The sequence below is a fragment of the Danio aesculapii genome, chromosome 1, assembly GCF_903798145.1.
Source record: "Danio aesculapii chromosome 1, fDanAes4.1, whole genome shotgun sequence".
Taxonomy (NCBI): Eukaryota; Metazoa; Chordata; class Actinopteri; order Cypriniformes; family Danionidae; genus Danio; species Danio aesculapii.
Window position 1 is genome coordinate 8,252,557 of NC_079435.1, and position 21,722 is coordinate 8,274,278.

The window sequence follows — 21,722 nt, forward strand, 5'->3', positions numbered from 1 at the left end:
ACGAAAATGCTAGATTCCTTCATATACATTCATTCATTCATTTTCTTTTCGGCTTAGTCCCTTTATTAATCTGGGGTCGCCACAGCGAAATGAACCGCCAACTTATCCAGCATTTGTCTTATGCAGCGGATGCCCTTCCAGCTGCAACCCCCTTCATATACAGTTGAAGTCAAAATTATTCACCTTCCTGTGAACTTTTTTCAACAGAGCAAGGATTTTTTTTTCACTGTTTTTCCTATAATATTTTTATTATACAGATACAGATTTTTAAAGACATACAGATTTATAAAAATCATCCAGCATCATTATATAGTGAAATATTTCAAAGCACCAGCCAATATGAGGTGTAAAATTAAAGTTACTAATTACCAATGAAGGCACTTATTAACATTGTAGCATGTCTGTCCACATAAAAACAAAAAACTTTAGTATTATTTAAAATAACAAAGTGCAAATAATAGAATAATCTAAAATCTGTAGTAGAAAATGTATAATAAAGGGATCAGCATTGGGGAATGTTTTAAAAGTAATGCATTACAATATTGAATTACTCCCTAAAAAAGTAACTAGTTGAGTTACTTAGTTACTTTTTATGGTAAGTAATGCCTTATGTTACTTTTGAGTTACTTTCACGTTACCTTTTAATCATTTGCAACTTTTTTTCCAGCTTTTTAAGTAGAGGAGTTCTTCCAGTTAACCTACACCTTCATTTACCTTGAAAACTATCTTCTGAGAATTTCCTGACTCCAGACCTCAGCATGCGGCATATACAGATTATTGTAAGTTTACAGCAATCTGTTGCTACTTTTGTACATTTCGTCTTATAAGTAAAGTAAAATCAATGTCCAGTGAGATAATCCCCTTTTGGTGTGTTCAAAATAATAAATGCATTCTCTCATCGAGTCAATGTGCCTACGCTAATTTTAATTTAGAAATAAATTTAAAAAAAGCTAATTATAATAGCTAAGTAACTCGCTTGACATTTTTAAAAAAGTAACTCAAATATTATAACTTAATTGTTTTGTTTTTTATAATTATTTTTTAGAGAGAGAGGAAGGATCGGCATAGGACTACGAGGTAGGAATCAAACTCGGGTCGCCATGAGCACCGAAGCGCATGTGTCGGCACACTAACCACTGGCGCCAGCCTTAATTGTTTTATAGTAATGCGTTACTTTACTCGTTACTTAGAAAAGTAGTATTCTTACGTAACTAGCATTACTTGTAATACGTTACCTCAACACTGAAAGGCATAGTTCACCCAGAAATGAAAATTGACTCACTCTCAAACCTTTATATGTTTCTTTCTTTCATCTTCTGCAACGAATACATTTCAAAGAAAGCTAAAAACCTGTAACCATTGAGTTCCATAGGAGGAAAAACAAATACTATGAAAGTCAGTGGTTCAATCTTTCTTTAAAATATCTTCTTTTGCGTTCAAAGGAAGAAAGAGTGTGAATGTGCCTTGTGGGCTTTACAAACCACCTGTAGAAAACACACCGTTTCATCTCACTGACACATTAACTAACACTTGCCCTAGTTTTGCACCAGACAGGTTCTTATAGTCCCTCCATATCTCAAAAAAAAAACAAACAACAACAAAAAAAACATTGTGCATTTATGAAGTGTGCCTCACACAGGTGAGTGGGCATAACAAACCACCTGTAAAAACACTCTTCTCTATCTAAAAACAGCCATATCACCCTGCAGCCCAAGACCGGTTACTCATTAAAGCTAAGCAGGGCTAAGTCTGGACAGTACCTGGATGGGAGACCACATGGGAAAACTAGGTTGCTGTCGGAAGTAGAGTTAATGAGGCTAAAAGGGGGCACTCAACCTGTGTGATTCCTAATGCCTCAGTATAGTGAAGGGCTTACTATACTGTCAGTGAGCACTGTCTTTTGGATGAGACGTTAAATCGAGCTTCTGACTCTCTGTGGTCATTAAAAATCCGATGGCACTTCTCGTAAAGAGTATGGGTGTAACCCTATTTTCCTAGCCAAATTCCCCCATCATGGCCTCCCAATCATCCCCATCCACCGAATTGGCTCTATCACCGTCTCTCCACTCCACCAATAGCTGGTGTGTGGTGAGTGCACTGGCGCCATTGTCCTGTGGCTGCCGTCGCATCATCCAAGTAGATGCAGCACACTGGGGGTGGTGTGGAAAGACCCCCCCCCCCCCCCCACCTCCTGATTGTGAAGTGCTTTGGGTGTGTGGCCATTATGTGGTATGGTGTATGAGTTGCTTGGCGATTACCGAAAATCAAATAAGTTTTTTATAATCTAATAAAACTCCAATATTTTATCCGTAACTTACAGAAGATAAAAATAATTACATTAAAAATACAACATGTAAGTAAAAAGCCATCAGCCGTTCGCTTATTATTTTTTCTGTCGATTGGATCGTGACCCCTGAGATGTTTACATTAGATTAACGACACAGTCAGTAGCAGCAGATTGATTTTATGGCACAAGACTAAACTTTCTAAAACCTTTACAGCACTCACGTACATTAAAAATAAATACGGGCCACGACTAAACATAGACAAATGATCTCCAAGCGGCGGTCTCCAAAATTAAACCAAGAACTTGTGCTGAAAACATTGTGCCCACCACTCTCGTTAGGTGAGGTTGATATTAAATTAAACAAATGAATAAATGACTAAAAATTAAACTGTTGCACATTTTTTTTGTGTTGTCAGTGTGCTTGTGTTTATATATGCCTGTTGGTGTACGTGTGATATAGGCCGTTGCTTGGCATATTTGTATGTTTATAACCATCTCCAAAAATAGCGAGAGTCGTGAGTCACTGGGATTATTATTTTAGGGGTCGAGGGCGGAAAAGTTTGGGAATCCCTGTGCTAAATGCCTAAATGAAAATGTAAACAACAGAGGTTTTGAACATAGTTAAAAGTACAAAATAATTGCTAAATTTTCATTTATAGGTTTAACCATCCCTTTAACTTCATAGCAAGTTGTAATAATCATCTTCCACTGCACATTTTTCAAAATCACAGTCCCTGAGCAGCCTTGATCAACCCCTGATCATTTGCATAACATTATATTCACAGTGATCACACATTCCAGCTTTAACTTCGTCCATATAGTGCTGATGATCTCCAACATCATCCTTCGGATTCCTTCAAATGAACAAAATTTTGGTGCACAAATGAACTGGAAGTGGTTGTAAACTCATAAGAGGTCTTGTTTGTTGAATAGTCGTCTTTCGTATTGGTTGTTTACGGTGGCGTTTAAAACAGGAATATCAGTGAACTCCACCATGCAGGAACCCGAGGAGCAAGGGGACGCCTCCAGCTCAAGGACGGTTATGTTGTTTTGGGCGGAGGTGCTGAGCAGGTGAGCCGGGACAAAGAGGGTGATCTGCGGCCCACGGGACGGCCAGTAGCGGCCAACGTTAAATCCATTAATCCACACTTGACCCTGAAATAAAAATGCATGTTATGTTTGCTATGGTTTATTTTACCAATGCTAATGTATTGTTATTGACTGCTTTACATTTATGAATGGCTTTCAGTAGGATCAACAGTGAAAGCTTTAAAAGTGAAAATGAAATGAACTGGTGTGACAATTTAAAACCAAATTCAATGAAATTTCCTTTCCCACCAATATGAAAGCCATGACTGCACCTGGTATTTAGATGCCCTTCATTGATCAATTGATTAATACAGGAGTAAATAGGATCTAGAAAGTTTTGTGCTTGTTCACTTTCACACTTTCTTCCACATCCACAGCTAGTGCTATTGTGTTAACAAAAAAGTAATAATCAAATGTTCTCTTGCTAGTCCTGGCTCCAACACAGTGCTGTTAAAAAGGGAATGAAGGCTAAATGTTTCCGCATCATGTTCTGTTGTCTCCTCTCCTCCTCACACTTTAAAAATAATTTAGTCACTATAAATGCCTTGATAAGATTATCAAGGTATTTGGTTATATATTAGATAATTATTTGACTATAAATTAGATGAAATGTATATAATAATAGCCTTCCTGTAAATTCTCTTCAGAGAGTAGATCTGAAATATGTGCTAATTTAGTTTACTGTATAGGAACTAATAATGGGAAGAGATTTAAACCATTTATATATTTTTATTAGTAAGTAAACAATCTCTCCAAGAAAAATAAAGCTTTACATACTCTTTTAGCTCACCATATACAGTTGAAGTCAGAATTATTAGCCCCCCTTTGAATTTTTTTCTTTTTTAAATATTTCTCAAATGATGTTTAACAGGGCAAAGAAATTTTCACAGTATGTTTGATAATATTTTTTTCTTCTGGAGAAAGTCTTACTTGTTTTATTTCAGCTAGAATAAAAGCAGTTTTAAATTTTTTAAGAACCATTTTAAGGTCAATATTATTAGCCTCTTTAACCTAGATTTTTTTTCGAAAGTCTACAAAACAAACCATCGCTATATAATAACTTGCCTAATTACCCTAACCTGCCTAGTTAACCTAATTAACCTAGTTAAGCCTTTAAATGTCACTTTAAGCTGTTTAGAAGTGTCTTGAAAAATATCTAGTCAAATATTATTTACTGTCATCATGGCAAAGATAAAATAAATCAGATATTAAAAATTAGTTTATAAAACTATTATGTTTAGAAATGTGTTGAAAACATCTCTCCATTAAACAGAAAATAGGGGGAAAAATAAACAGGGGGGCTAATAATTCAGGGGGTTTAATAATTCTGACTTCAACTGCAGCTTTACATAAACTTTTGTTCCATTATATTAAAAAAAATCCTGTTGTTTTCCTGGAAAACCAGCATTTCTTTTCAGTTTTGAGGTAGTTATATTATAATAATAATAATATTTGAGTTTTTAAAAGTTTTAGAGTCTTAACTTGAGTTTTCATCTTGCCCTAGTCCAAATATCTCAAAAGTCCTAAATTATTTTCTGAACAAGTAAATAAAAGCAAGTTTTTCTTAGATTATTTTGCTTAGAATTTTTAGCTCGTTTGAAGCATAAATTTAAGCATTTAATTTTGCCTCAAAACAAGACAAAAATGTTTACTTGTCTAGAAAAGGCTTCTTGATTTTTAGACTAAAACAGACAAAAACTCCAAGTAGGAAAATCATTATTTGCTGTGTGAATTATCATTCCAGAAGTCAACAAATCCAGTCAGTAGAGTAAGTGAAATAAACTTGTTTTAAATGATTTTGCTTAGAATATTTAATTTTTAAAAAGCTGAAACTTGCTTAATTTTCACGTGTTTTTTTTCTTCTGAAAACAAGACAAAAATATTTAGAGCGGGGAAATTAAGTATTGAGCATGTCATGTTTTTTCCTGAAAATTATATTTCTAAAGGAGCTTGTAACATGGAATTAATCCAGATTTTGGTAAAAAAAAAAAACAAAAAAAACAATACAAACATTAAAAAAAAAAAAAAAGTAAAAAATTTGTTGTGTAACACCAATGAAATGACAGAAGGAGAAAGTGCTGAACTACTGAAATATATTTAATACTTTATATTAAAGGCTTTTTTTTAATGATGGCAGCTTAAAGATGCCTCTCATATGGAGAATGAAGTCACATGCATTGCTTAAATTTTCACTTAAGACTTTTAGACTTCAACAGTGCCAAAATCTTGATGGTTCTGTGGGTCTCGTCCATCAAACCTGATCTTGATTTAGTATTTTATATTGAATTCAGCTCAGGTGATTGGCTGGGCCATTCCACAGCTTTATTTTCTTTCTCTGGAAGCATTTAAGAGTTTCCTTGGCTGTGTTTTGGACCATTGTCTTGCTGAAATGTCCACCCTGGTTTCATCTTCATCCTCCTGCTAATGTAGATGTTGGACTGAAGCAGCTAATATTAATTTACACTGATGAAGGGCAGAGGGTTGCTGAAGAACTACTGAGAGATTTCAGCTGCTGTCTGGACTTTCACTGCCTTTCTACACCTCCCTTTCTTCATGTGTTCAACACCTTTTCCCATGCGTCATTTCATTTTATTATGCATAAGTTCATTTGTAAATTAATTAATATTGTTTTATTTGCATATATGGATTTCTTTGGTTGTTACCAACATCCGGGGAAATTTTCAAGTCAACAGCACCTTTAGAAGTATGTTTTCTGAAAAAAAAAATGGTGACGTGCCTCTTGGCATTTATATTAGAAACAAGACAAAAACTCCAAGTAGGAACATCAATATAAAGCTATGCAAATTATCATTCTGGAACTGAACAAATCCAGCTGTGAACATGGCCTGAGAGCTGTACCTTCCTCCAGTCAGGGAACTGGATGTAGGTGTCCTGAGGGAGGTCAGGAATGCCATCAGGAATGATGAAGCTGCCGGAGTAGAAGGTTGGAGGTGAAAGAGCAGGTGGAGGTCTGCTGGTGGAGCTGGGAGAAGATGAAGAGGAGCCTGAAGCTGAAAGCAAACCCTCGCTCACTGCTTCATCAACACTCAGAGAATACACCGTCCAGTTAACCAGAACATCAGCACCGAGAGTCAGATTAAACACTAGACCCTGAGAAGCAAAGAGACAGAGACCATAAACAGAGAAATATGGAAAGTAAGTATGTGGAAAATAGCAAAGATGTCAAAAAACGGATCAGTTTTAATCAGTAAATCATTTAAAAGCAATCCGCTTGTTAAGTTTGACATCATGAAAAGCGGCTTCTGGGTCCAATTGCTCTATCAAACTGTATGGCGAGACTCAACAATTGGTTATAACAAATGTTTACAAAGTGACGTAATACTTTCGAAAATCACAATCACAATATATACATCCATGCCTTATATCAGATGGCTAGAAAGGGATTCATTTTTTATAAATTGTTAAAATCTTGGTGTCTGAGAGACTATCCACAGACTGTTGTGTAAGCCATGATATAAATTTCCCTTTAATGTGTGATATGACAAAAAAAAAATTTCATAAACAAATATTTTCTCCGGCTTGCACCTGGAAACAGTATTTCGTAAGTCACGACTTAACAAGCGGATAGTTGACAAAAAAACAAAACATTTCCTCATCATTTACTCACACTGAAGTGGGTCTAAACTTTTATGAGTTCCTTTCTTCTGTTGAACACAAAACAAGGTTTGCTGAAGAAAAAAAAACAGCTATATTATCTTTTTGTTCCCAGTATGGATGTCAACGGCGATGGAAGTCAATGTTTTTTCCCAACATTCTTCAGAAAACTTTCCTTTGTGTTCAACAGAGAGTTTAAACAGAACTGATCAACTATCCCTTTATTAAATTAAGTAAATAGTCTGCGAATTTACAGCTGAAATGTGACATTATCCAACAGAAATGAGCACTAATCAAAGCATATTTGCTTGCTTTTTTAAATGATTTTAAAATGTTGTTACGGGCTTTTTTGTAGTTGTATTTGGATTTTAAGTTTTTAACATGTTCTTTTCTTTCTTTCTTTTCTTGTCTTATTTTAAAGTTCACTGCAAAAATCACAGCAAATATCAAAATATTCTTGAATCAAGAAGCTTTTTCTACTCAAGAAAACCATATTGTGTTGTTTTAAGGATTAATGTCAAAATTGAGTTATTAAATTTTAGATTTAAAATTTTTAGATTTTAAGTTATAAACTTTATAAATCTTTCTTTCTTTCTTTCTCTGCAAAAAATGCTTTTCTTACTTAGATTATTGTCTTGATTCTAGTCCGAATATCCAAATATTCTTAAATCAAGAAGCTTTTTCTAGACAAGCAAAACATACTGTCTTTTTTAAGAAATAGTGTCAAAATCAAGTGAGTTTTTTCCTCAAAACAAGCAAAATAATTTGGGTAAAGGGTAAGCTAAATAATCTTACGACAAAAGGAAAAGCACAATTATTTAGCTTACCCCATTGGCAGATTATTTTGCTTGTTTAAAGGAAAAACTCATTTAATTTTGGTTTACTATTTCTTAAAACAAGACCATTTTTTTTGCTTGTCTAGAAAATGCTTCCTGATTTAAGATTTTTTAGATATATGGAAGAGATGAAACGAGATGAAAAATTTAAGAAAAGCAAAAAACTATTTATTGTTATTATTTTATCTTTATTTACTGCTATTATTTTCAGTTAATGCTATGTGTATGTTGTATTATAAAAAGCTCAATAGAAACAGTAAAAATGCAATAGCATTGCAATAATAATATTAATAATAATAAAAAGAAGAAGAAGAAAAAAAAGACAACAAAATATCTTACATCACTTGAACTATCATCCAACCCAATTTACATAAGGCTTAGTGATTTTACTGATAATTACTAAAAATGTGGACAAAAAGATTTATATTTGATTGCCTTGAAGTCATTTATTCCTTTGCCGTAGTTGATTCTGCCCATGTTCTCCACCAAGACGTCCACACGGCTTCCAGCTTTCCCCGTTATATTGATGCTGAGTGCCTTGTTCCTCTCCAAAATACCAGCAGCAATCTAAACAAAGAAATGATATCAGAAACACTGCATAAACAATAACGCTAGAGTTTAAAAGTTTGGAATTAGTAAGTCTTTATGTTATTTAAAGAAATCTCTATTGTCAAAGATCTGTTGTAAAAGCAGGCATTATTTTGGTCTTCAGTGCTAGGCGATTATTCATCGTTTATTATCAGTGAGGAAGAAACCATGATAGATTTAGTTTTTCAGAATTTTTAAAGGAATTATAGAGTAAAAATTTGAAATGTAAATCATTGTTATAATCGTGACTTTTTAATTCATTTTAATGAATCATTGCTAAATATTTACACAATTACCCTTTTTTTAAATCCCAAAATTTTAAACAATAGTGTATAAAATGCTATGCAAGCAAATATTGTAAGATATAATTTTTTTGCATATGATCTTATCTTACAAGAACAGTTCACCAAAAAATTAAGTATTGCTTGTTATCAATCAAAAGGAACCATAGTTTTAGCTAAAAGCCTAAAATTTTAATTCTGTATTTATTTATTCACTTATTCCACAGCGGTTTGAGTTTCTTTCCTCTGTTGAACCCAAAAGAAGATATTTTGAAGTATGTTAGAAATCAGTAACCAATGACTTCCACAGTATCTTTGTTCTCCACTATGAATGTCAACGCCTTCTGGTTTCCAACATTCTTCAGAGTATCTTCTTTTGTGTTCAACAGAAGAAAGAAACTTAAACCGCTTTGGAACAAGTGAATAAGGCTTTATAAATACATGAGAATGAGTAAATGGTGAGTACATTTCTATTTTGGGGTGAACTACCCTTTTAATGTTTTACTGAGGAAGAAAGTCACCACCATTTGCCTTTAAGAGTAACTTAGACACATAACAATAAAATAGTCTCAATAATGCTCACGCCATCAATGGAAATATATGCCCGATCATGGACTCCATTCAGGGGGGACGACAGCGGGGTGGGCTTCACGCAGTTAACTGGTAGCACAGTTTGATAAAGCATGAACCCAAATGCCTGTAAGGCAATCATAAATTCATAATCAATGCACAGATTTAACCATAAACACCATCTGAAACCTTCTGACTGGGCGTTAAAAAAATTAAATCACTGAATTAAAAAAAAACAAACTAAAACTTTACATTTTCTAAATAACAATTAACCCTTGTGTATGGTTCAATTTGACTAACATTTCGTTATGCTCGCGATAAAAAACATCCACTAAATTAAAAGCCAGCAACTTTAAATAAAGGAGGATTAAATTAGTTACAGTAACATTAACTAAATCCAGGATTTTGACTCTTTAAGTTCATGATGTCACTGAAAAAACGTGAAAAACACATAAAATGACTTGTTGTCAATATAAAGGGTAATTGCGACATGTGTCTCGGACATGTAAAAGATTATTAAAAACATTGGCTTTGATGCAGTTGTTGATTTTTTTCCTTCCTCATTTACTGTTGGTGGCTGTTTTTGACCCATTGACTTCTATTTTAATGACAATTTTTTTTAATCGCAAAGCCATGAGAGCATATAATCATGCATTGTTGATTGTTGGTGGTTTTCCCAGGTACAATTTGTAAATTTTAACCCTTTAGATAGTGTTAAAAGTGTTAAATGTAGTATAACAGCAATTTTTGTGCTTGCATAAATACATCTATAAAAAACTATATGAGTAAACAAAACAAAGTCATTTTCAAAGCATTTTCCCAAAATATGTGCCAAAATAAGATTTGTAACCAAAAATCCTTCCATTTGCTGAAACAAACTGAAAGTTGTGGTCAAATTAAGACTCAACAGCACTCCATAGTGGATGAAAACATCTCCAATATAACATAAGGCATACCTGATTCATGTCAATAAATGTTGGTGGGTAAAGTGTTTTTATAGGGCCGGAGAAAGACAAAACATCCAAGGTCTCTGACACAGTCTTTAGCTGCAAGGACAAGAAGATCATTTATTGAAAAGAAAGTGTTATATATACCTATTATACTAACAGCCATGCAAATTCGCAAAAAAACACATACTTTCTTCATTTCCACTTTTCCATATGCAAATTTAGGTGTTGATGGAGGCAGGATTCCTTCTGGTACATCTTTATACTATATATAAAGTAAAAATAATCAATCAACTTCATGATATGCAACACAATTCAATAACACATGTATATTTTTGCTTTTTTTCTATTGTTCGTTTTGTTTTGTCATGCATGTACACATTTGTGTTCGTATGAGATATTTTATCTTGCTTTATAAGGCATTTGTATATGTATTCATGTTGTTTATATTGTATTTACAGAGTTATTATATTCTGTATGACCTTATAAAGCTAAATAAAATAAATAAAAACCAGTTAGTTCATTCTTACTATTAACAAGTGGTTTATTACCTGCCTATAATTAAGATACTGCTTGTTTATTAGTACTTAGAAAGTATTGGCTACTTATTAGTACTTTTAAAGTACATTGACTGCATATTTTTAAGATATTGGCTGTTTATTAGTAAATATAGAGCATTTTGAGGGATGTAATCAAAAACAATGGTCCCAACGTATTACTGTTTCACATTTTTAACTTCTATAGCTTCTGAGAATCCAAAAATGTCCACATATTGATAAATAATGTTATGATAGCCATTTTAACATTAAGTTATGATTAAATTGTCTCTTGTTACAGTTATGAAAGAGTTTAATAACACTCAGGAAATGTTCGTGGGTCAATGACATGACCACATTGAAATGGTCTATAACGTACACATTCTGCTTCCCTATTAGCCAATACCTAAACCAAACTATTACCTTTATAACTATTAATTAGCAGCAAATTATGAGTTTATGGAGGCAAAAGTCATAGTTAATGGTTTGCTAATAGCACTAATTGTACCCTAAAATAAAGTGTGACCCCCAAAAAATCTAAATTCCTCCTCAATTTACCATTTTGATGACTTCCCTTATAGCAAAATATTTCTCAGTCAGATCTCCAGCTTCTGTAAGAGGAGAGTCATAGTCATAGCTGGTGGGTTGAGGACCATACGGACTGTTGGCACCTTTAATGTGGTAAAAATAGAAAAAAAAGACATGAATATACACACGTTTTCATTTATTTTTGGTCTTGTTGATGTAGAAATCTCCAACCTACCATTCCAATAGCCAAAGTTAGTTCCACCGATGAACATATACCTGACAAATGAATTACATAATGAAATCAATTGCAACGATGCAATACATTTCTGTTGTTAGTTGTTATGAATGAAAACTCACAGGTTGACATTGGCTCCAATTTCCAGAATTTCATTAAGAGTTTTGACTACAGCAGATGTGGGAACAACCGAGTGTTTCTCACCCCAGTGATCCAACCAGCCGGTGTAAAACTCAGAGTTCACCTGCAAAAAACTGCCTTGAGTTTCATTTGTACAGAATACACATCATGCTAGAATTGTGACACGATGTAGTTCAATTGAGCGTTGCCAGTCAATATCATAATATATTTTATAATCAGTAATGTACATTATGTTTTCATATAATTCATAAAAAAAACAACAACCATAGGGTGCTTTCACACCTGTTTTGTTTCGAAACAGGGAATTGCAACTGGTCCTTGGTGCGGTTCGCTTTCACACGGCAAAGTGCGAGTAAACTCTCCTCACGTTGGTCAGAGATTTCAGTTTATATTGACCCGCTCAGCTGTCATGCATCCTTATTTTAATTTATGGCAACGAGCAACAAGACATTATAAGCGGAAATCTGTGCTTTAATTTTGAATGGTGACACCCACAGACATCGTCACTAAGTATAAATCAGAGGTCAGACTTTCTCATCCATAGCCCTTGGCTAGATTTATGCATTATAGCCTTTACGTTATAGTGAGAAATAACAGATAAACCAAGACTGCAGTTCTGTCAGTTTTCCTAATGGATAAACGGCTCTTGTTAATAGTTAGCATGCTTTCACTTTCGTATTTGACATGAAACGCACATTTACCGGTAGGAATGACATCCCACCTTACTCTTTTCATATAGCCATATATGCCTATTACATATTCATAATACACTGTGAAAATCTTGTGATTTTTAAAGATTTAGCCATGTGAATTAAGGCTTTTTAAATTTTTCACAATTTTCGAGTGCCTTGGACTGATTCCTGTTGTTGTTTTGATAAATCCCTTACCCAAAGAGGACCGACCAGATATTTGAGTTACCCCTGAGCGCTATTTTGTTTGTTTTTCTGGATTAATGTATGTTTTTTTTGTAATTTGTTTTTATTTACATCTAGTATTACTTATTTGTATTTGTTATTTTTAATAATCACTGCTGAAGGTTTTGTTCCGTAAAATGTTCTAATGTATAAAAATAAAGTAAAAAAAATAAAATACACAAACACCGGAGAGTGCAGGTGTCAATTGTAAATGACGTCACTTGCAAAGGAAGCGGGGTTGCCTGAGAGTGCAAGTCCGAGAGTGCAAGCCTGAAAGTGCAAGTGCACGTCTGCAGCAGACCCTTCTGCACTGCTTAGCTTCAGTGGGCGACTATGTGAGAGTTGCAGAGAGCTAGCTGCTTTCAGAATATGGGCCTATTCTGATGTCTGATCAAAAAAAGCATGTGCAATTTGCATATAAATGTAAAAAAGACATTGAAATTGTCATTTTAATAGCAGGTGCAAACAGGAATATTAATGAGAAAGTTTTCAGTTCTTACCAAGGGCCCACGTGGCTCTGCATGCCTCTGTGCTTCAAACGCAGCAGTCACATTTGCACCTGAATAAAATACAAATTGGCCAAAAATAAACACAGCTTTGCGTAACATTACTAACAGCAACAATTATTTTTAAAAGTTAATAATTCAGTCATTTTCCTTCGGCTTAGTTCCTTTATTCATCAGGGGTCACCACAGCAGAATGAACCGACAACTTATCCAGCATATGTTTTACACAGTGGATGCCCTTCCTGCTGCAATCCAGTACTGGGAACATCCATACACACTCATTCACTCACTCATTCATTCATTCATTCATTCACTCACACTCACACACACTACGGCCAGTTTAGTTTATTCAATTCACCTGTACTGTATGTCTTTGGATTGGGGAAACCGGAGCACCCGTAGAAAACCCACGCCAACACGGGGAGAACATCCAAACTCCACACAGAAATGCTAACTGGCCCAGCAGGGACTTAAACCAGCGACCTTCTTGCTGTGTGGCGACAGTGCTAACCACTGAGCCACTGTGTTGCCCCTTATTAGAAACTAGTTATTTAAATTTCACAGAAGGGCTAATCCTTTTGACTTCAGCTGTAGCTTATGAATGGGGTATGCAGACCTGGGCCGAAGTCAACAGTGGCGTAGAGGCCCTGAAGGGATCCACATTTCAGGTAACCCAGACCTGCCCCATCAGTAGTGAACAGCACAGCCTCTTCCCCGAGATAAAACCGGAACAACTGGCTCAGATGACGCATGTAGTTGAAATCACAGGCGAAGTAACTGCCGTACTCATTCTCTACCTGCATAACAAAGATAAATAATGCATAATTCCCATTAATAAAAAAACAACAACAAATCACACACAGAAGTAGATGCGCTTGTTTTCGAGTTCTTCTAAGTTGTATCTTTTTAAAATTGTTTTTAATTATATTGAATGAAATTATATTTAATATATTGAGCTTTACTTTAAACTCCACATGAACTGGAAGTTGTGGAGACTTTTCAGTATGTAGATGTACTTCTAACTTAACTAAATATTAAGTTTCAAGGCTTTGTTTTGTGCATCATTCCCTAATAGCAAACTAACAGTAAGAGGGGGTATTAATATGCATGTGCTATGGAAACCCTCAGGTTGACATGAACAGAAGAAGAACCACTACTTCAAATGCAGAAGCAAATGAGCAGATTATGATTGAAGATTACCAAAACAAACTCATTTTTTGTGGATTAACTTGCACAGATTAATTATTATACATTTTTTATGAGCTAGCAAAAAAAAAAAAAAAAAAAACATGGTAAATTTTGATTTCAACCAGACTTTAAATACTGTTTCATTACCTAAACTGAAGAAGAACTACAGTAAGCACCTGTGAAAATACAGGCGATATCACCATTTACTGCTATTAGTTGAATAAGGCTAAATAAGATCTGACTTCTCTTATCATGCATGCATGTTTTTTGTTTGTTAATTTATTGCCACATCAGCAACTTATGGCCATTTCATGACAAGAATTATACAGATAAAATATATTTAAAAAACATATTACAGTAACAACTTTATAACTCATTAAGAGATAATACAAAATACAAATAAATGATTAAAAATGAAACATTTCAGATTAAAATCTTTCGATTTTTCAGTCCAATATATTATAAATTGTGGTGGAAAATTAATTAAAAGCCTCATCCGTTTCGTGAGGTGCGCGCGCAGTCAGCGGAGATGTGCGATGCGGCACCAGGCGAAAGTATAAATCCAGCCTAAGAGTCCTTTTAATAGAAATAGCCACAACAGAATTAAAACTAAATGATTTCTGGTGGTATCTACTTTAAAAGCATCCATCAAAGTGGTCTCAGTATAGAAATCTTGTCTAATAGTCTTTAAAATATCACATTTTGATAAAATGTTTTATGGTGAGGGTTGACTTTGCATCATTCCCCAATAAATGCAAGAGAGTCAACCTACAGTGCCAAATTTGAGTTCTCATATAAACATTTTGAAAAAAAAAATGTAAGTCAAATATAATGAGTGTCTTTCATATATGTTCAGGTTGATTTCTTGCAGTTTATTAAATGTAGAGCTGTAGATTTGTCCCATTCCACTTTTTATTATTTATACAATATAAAAAAAATGAACTATAAATCTTATTATGTATGTAAAGTTTATTTACACTGTATATTATTCAAATTCTGTGCATGTGTCCTCATTTCACCTGTGTGATCAGTATATTACCATCTTACCTGCACAGTAATGATTGGTCCACCGTTCTGGTACAGGTATCGTTTTATGATGGGCAACAGGTTCCCCATCCACTTGTCCACTGCTGCAAGGTAATCTAGAACAACATAAAGGAGCTTACAATCATGCATTTAACTCATTCAACTGCATTTCTGTCCAATCTGAGGTCAATCAGTAACTCGTGTTATCACCTGGATCAGATGATCGAAGCACAATATCCTTCTTTTTCAGCAGCCAGGCAGGCAAACCTCCCTAAAACAAGAACAATGGAGCAAATTAAAGTCAGAATAAACTGAATAAAAGCAGAAAGTAAAGCATAAAAATATAGCTCTATATTAGTAATTTTGTAATAGATTTGAGAAAACTACCCTTAGATAAACTTGTTGAGATTGTTATTGCATCCAGAAAAATGGACAGTGCAAAAGTAACTATGGAGTACTTTGCAATGAGTATATCATGTTTCCTGTTTCTTTATATATATATATATATATATATATATATATATATATATATATATATATATATAGATATAGTAACTGAGCATTGTGGATTTAAATCTGTTGTACCATATACACTTGAATTAACGTCGCTGTTGTTTGCTTGTTTTTATTTTTTGGCTTGTTCTATTTAAATCCTAAATACACACGACGCAGTGCCACAACATACAATAAAAGGTATCTTTTCCATGTTAAAAAGGAGTTTTGCCCTAACCATCGGCAATGGTGACACGTTAAATTTCTATTTTAGAAATGCTTCCCATTTATGTGACTGTGCAACAGAACAACAGCATAAACTACTATGACAATGATCCCCTCAGGTACTGATTATGTGCTTTATTCAGTGTTAAATGCTCCCAATGTGAGTTTAAATAGTATTTTATGTGCCATTTATTGTCATACTATTGAAAGCAGCAGCAGATAGTTCACCTCAGATCTTGAAAATAAAATAACTAGCAGATGCTTTGAAAAAGAAAGTCAGAACTGTGATTCAGTGCAAACCTACAAGACTTTTTTTTTGTTGGTTTGTAACTAATCTAACAAAAACTTAAGATCTCAGTTAAGAACATATAAAAAAATCATAAGAAATCTAACAAAAACACTTAAGATCTCAGTCTAAAAAATAGTCGCAGCAGAACAACAGCATAAACTACTATGACAATGATCACCTCAGGTACTGATTACAGGCTTTATTCAGTGTTAAATGCTCCCAATGTGAGTTTGAACACCTTTTTACTTGAGATTTATTGCCATACTACTGAAAGCAGCAGCAAAGAGTTCGCCTCAGATCCGGAAAATAAAATAACTAGCAGGCGCGTTGAGAATGAGAGACAGTAATTCAGTGCAAACCTACAACATCAGTCACTCTGTAGCCTATTAATAACGTTAAAGAGGTTTAATATGTATTGATTAGATTTAAAGTCTTTACATTTCATTATGAGTGCAGTGCCTGGTATTTAAATGTTTCTGTTAAATTGCTTGTTGTATGGCATGTTGTTAGGACACGTTCGGAAAAAGAATGATAAAAAAAATTGTATGTGATGTCTCTGGTGACCTGTTTGTTCGTTTTTTTATTTTTACTCCCCCTCCACCCTCTTTTTTTGTGTTAAAATAAAACAAAATAAATACATCCATGTATAAATTTTCCATATTTGTGACCCTGAATCACAAAACAAGTGTCTTAGGTGACGCAGGCATATTTATGTCAACAGCCATAAATTCAGTGTATGGGTCAAAATTATAGATTTTTTTAAAAGCCAAAAATCATTAATAATAAGTAAAAAAAAATTTTCATGAAGATATTTAGAAAATGACATGCTGTAAATAAATCAAAATGCAATTTCTGATTAGTAATGGGCATTGCGAATTACTTATTTCAGACTTTAAAGGTGATTTTCTCAGCATTTAATTTTTTTGCACCCTCAGATTGCTGAATTTCAATAGTTGTATCTCAGCCAAATATTTCACTACCCTAACATATATTCAGAGTCCAGTCTCTTTAATAAGGATGAAGTTGCAATCATTTTTGGTAGGTCACCATAATCAATTACATATAATAATAAATATTCTCCCCTAGTTTCCTTCTAGCCTTATTAAAAAATAGCTTTTAAATGAACAATAAAAAGACCCCAGTCTTGGTTTAAGCTTCCAACATATGTTCCATGTCTACATACAGTAGTTTTCTCACCATATCCCACTCGGCACAGATGTAGGGTCCTGGTCTCATGATGACCAGCAGGCCGATGTCTTGGCAGAGCTGGAGGAACTGCTCGAGATCTCGATCTCCGCTGAAGTCGTACTGACCAGGAACCGGCTCGTGGAAGTTCCACGGCACATATCTGTGGATCATTTGAAAAATCTGAGCGGGGATGAGTTAGAAAGACTGCTGGAAATCCTAAATATTGCTCTTGATGAAGTTAAATCATAGAAGGTCGTGCTTACGTCTGGATGGCGTTCAATCCAGCCATGTACATCTTGAGCAGCCGGTCTTTCCAATAGACTCTGGGGATCCGGTTGTAGTGGATACTGCCAGAGATGTAGCGGAATGGCTCTCCATCTTTAACGAAGCAGTTTCGATGGTAATCCACAGAAAAAGTGGGAGTTGTGGCGTACTGAAAAAAATTAAGGTAATACAAAGTGCTTTAAAGGAAGAGCTCACCCAATAATCAATATTATGTCAATATTTACTCATCCTCCATCTGTTCCAAGCCTGCTTGAGTTTCTTGTTAATGGAAGATATGCTGAAGAATGAATGGAGAAAAAACAGCCATTGACTTCAATAGAATTCTCAGCTCCCAGATATCATTAGCGCTTTTATCCCCTAACATTCTTCAGAATATCTTGTTTTGTGTTCAACAATAGAAAGAAAAAAGAAAAGAAAATCAAAAAGAAAAGAAAACAAAGTTTAGAACCACTTAAGTGTGATTACATAATGAGGAAACGTTCATTTTTTGGTGAACTCCTCCTTTAATGCAAGATAAGGTTAAACTTGAAGGAAGCATTATTGAATAATACTTTATAACAAATTCATGCAGTAATATCATGTACTACTTATAACATCATGTTTTAAACTGGTTTGGTTGTTTGTGTTTTTCGTAACAAACAAATAGGATGTTTATCCGAATATATAAACAGTTTTATTAAATAAACGCAAATAGATGAGACCTGTGGCTTTTTAACCCACGTTCTAAAAAAACAGGTTTGACATCTCGGATTATTTGCATGTGTCTGGTTGATCATTCATTCATTCATTCATTTATTTTCTTTCGGTTAAGTTATTATTATTCCCTACATTTATATAACACTCAAAGCGCTTTACACATTGGATGGAATCTCCTCATCCACCACCAGTGTGCAGCATCCACCTGGATGACTCAACAGCAGGCAAATTGCGCCAGACCACACACCAGCTGATTGGTGGAGAAGAGACTTAGTGATGATGCCAATTATGATATACGTTTAGGAGGCCATGAGAACAAAGGTCAGTGGGCAAATTTGGCCAGGATGCCAGGGTTAAACCCTACTCTTTTTTTTTTTTTTTTTTTTTGAAAGACATCCTGGGATTTTTTAATGACCACAGAGAGTCAGGACCTCGGTTTAATGTGTCAACTGAAAGACGGGGCTCACTGAGCAGTATAGAGTCCCATTCACTATAATGGGGCGTTAGGACTCACACAGACCGCAGGTTGAGCACCCCCTGCTGGCCTCACTAACACCACTTCCGGCAGCAACCTAGCTTTCCCATGTGGTCTTTCCCATTAGGTGCACCCTTGCTTAGTTCAGTGGGCGACAATGTGACCCCTATTTCCCTTAAGTCCTTAAGTATTTATCAGAGGTCACCACAGCGGAGCAAACCGCCAACTATTCTGGCACATTCAACGCAGCAGATGCCCTTCCAGTCACTACCCAATACTGGAAAATGGTGGACCATTATTGATTTAAAAATGTCATGATGATACTGGGGTACGATAACCCAATGTTGGGTAAAATAAAGACAAACTCAACATTGAAATCAGAGGTTTTTTCCAGACCTTAACTTTTTGTGCACAATAATAACCCCGGGCCGATAAGCTTCCTTTAAAGGATGGGAGTCAAACTCAGTTCCTGGAGGGCCACAGCCCTGCACAGTTTAGTTCCAACCCTGGTCCAACACACTTAAGCTGCGGTCACACTGGGCTTTGTGTGTGCGAAATTCTGTCGTACGGCGCTGTGAAACGGGGCAGGATTAAACAAGATGATTAGACATTAAAAAAAGCGAGCGATTGGTCCATGTTTTAAATTTCTGTCCAGAGAGGTGCTGTTTTGATCCTCGATTGGTCTCACGCAGTCAAGTGATGCGATTTCGCAGGTCAGAGTTCACCAAGCTTGAACTTTGCACCGCAGCGAACTGCGAAATTTAACGCATGACCCTGCGTTTCCGGTCTGACGCATTCACATGTGTATGAATGGAAGTCTATGGGAGGAAAAGCCCAGTGTGACCGCAGCTTTACCTGTAGATTTCAAACAATCCTGAAGGACTCAATTAGTTGGATCAGCTGTGTTCAATTAGGGTTGGAGCAAAACTGTGCAGAGCTGCAGCCCTCCAGGAATTGAGTTTGAGACCTGTGCTTTAAAGTGCACTTTGTGCTTTGCTTACAAAGTGACCTCTAGCTGTGCTCCTTCGTATCTGCTCTCACTTCTGCAGATATATGTGCCCTCCAGAAACTTGCGTTCTGTGAATGAACGTCGCCTCGTTGTTCCATCCCAAAGAGGGAAGAAATCACTTTCCCGAACTCTCACATTCAATCTGCCCAGTTGGTGGAATGAACTCCCTAACTGCATCAGAACAGCCGAGTCACTTGCTGTCTTCAAGAAACGACTAAAAACGCAACTGTTTAGTCTCCACTTTTCCTCCAAATCTGCAATTGCCTCTCTGGCTATACCACTAACTGTGCCCTCTTTCTCTCTCTCTCTCTCTCTTAAAAAAAAAAAAAAAAAAAAAAAAAAAAAAAAAAAAAAAAAAAAAAAAAAATTCTACTAATGTTTTGCTTCTTAGACTTTTGCACGCCTGAAACTTGTCTATAGCGCTTGTTCACTGCTGCTCTTATAGTTGTGTAAATTGCTTCCTTGTCCTCATTTGTAAGTCGCTTTGGATAAAAGCGTCTGCTAAATGACTAAATGTAATCTAAATGTAAAGGAATATTTCACAATTTAAAAAAGTGTAAACCCTGTCATCATTTGCTCATCCTCCACTTGTTCTAAGCCAGTTTAAGTTTCTTTGTTCTGCTAAACACAAAGGAAAATATACTCAAGAATGATGAACAAACAGCCATATTAGCCATTGACTTCCTTGTTTTATGTATTGGAGAAAAAAAATCATAAGATAAAAAAAGAATTGAGGAAGAGTACGCTAAATGCTTGATTATTTCAACACAAATTGCGTAAAATATGGACAAACACAAACGTTGGGTTAAATATGGTCCTTATCTATATTTAATTGGGCTAAAATAACTGAGTAATACATAAAATGACACAAATGTCATTTTTGGATGAATAATCTCTTTAAATATCACATCTGAGTGTGAATTTTGACACATTTAAGCAGAAATGTTAGTAATCTTAAATAAATAGCATCTGTACATAATAAACCAAAATCATGAGGATATCTGATGAGTGACGTCCTCACATGACATGTCACAAGACACTTGACTAGATACAGTGTGTAGCCTGCTGTATGTCATTACCATGTTAAAACCAGAGAACTGCGACCAAATATCATAGCACAGAAATAAGTCTATAAACAGTGTCTGAACTGCACGAAATAAAAAGTATTACACTTTTCACCCTAGATACAGCATCATAAACTAATTACAAGTGATGGAGAGAGCATCTGTACACTATTATGTGTCCATTAATAGCTAACCTGAACATGTTTGATTTAAATGATACTTTTTAAACAGACAGAGTTAATACTCACTGTGACGGCTGGTGTAATCAGGAGCAGAACCGAGACCAGTCCGACACCGGGAGCCATGGTGTTTGAATCGGTAAACAGCAGTGCGGAAGTCAATTGCCATTTATTTTGGTTGCTGCTAGAGCTGAGAATCGTTCTTTGGAGTCGAGTCTTGAAACGATTGAACTAGTTCATAGAGTCGGTCTGAATGAGTCACTCACATATTGAATCCAACAACTAGACCAGGGGTGCCCAAACCTTTTCTTATAAAGAGCCAAAAACCAAATTTGATTGAGGGCTGTGGGCCAAATTTAAATATACCAAACTGTATTACTTTAAATTTGCCATGATTAATTTCCTAATTTATTTGCTAATATTAAAAAAAACAAACAAACCAAAAAAAAACAAACAAAAAAAAAAACGGTGGTGCAGTGGGTAGCATGTTCACCTCTCAGCAAGAAGGTCGCTGGTTCGAGCCTCTGGGTCAG

At 35.1% G+C, this 21,722-nt stretch overlaps 1 protein-coding gene across 1 annotated transcript; it reads right to left on the bottom strand.

Moving 5' to 3' along the window:
- Positions 1–257: 257 nt before the first annotated feature.
- glb1 (galactosidase, beta 1) lies at positions 258–21,386 on the bottom strand. Its single transcript, XM_056456492.1, has 16 exons — positions 21,259–21,386; positions 17,745–17,914; positions 17,491–17,641; positions 15,498–15,558; positions 15,309–15,403; positions 13,690–13,870; positions 13,068–13,126; positions 11,635–11,756; positions 11,513–11,553; positions 11,308–11,420; positions 10,404–10,478; positions 10,223–10,312; positions 9,280–9,393; positions 8,263–8,394; positions 6,236–6,487; positions 258–3,442 (listed from the first exon to the last, which is right to left on the bottom strand). The coding sequence occupies exons 1-16, from the start codon at positions 21,313–21,315 to the stop codon at positions 3,194–3,196; spliced, it is 1,962 nt and encodes a 653-aa protein (XP_056312467.1). The 5' UTR covers positions 21,316–21,386; the 3' UTR covers positions 258–3,193.
- Between the last annotated feature and the right edge of the window lie 336 nt (positions 21,387–21,722).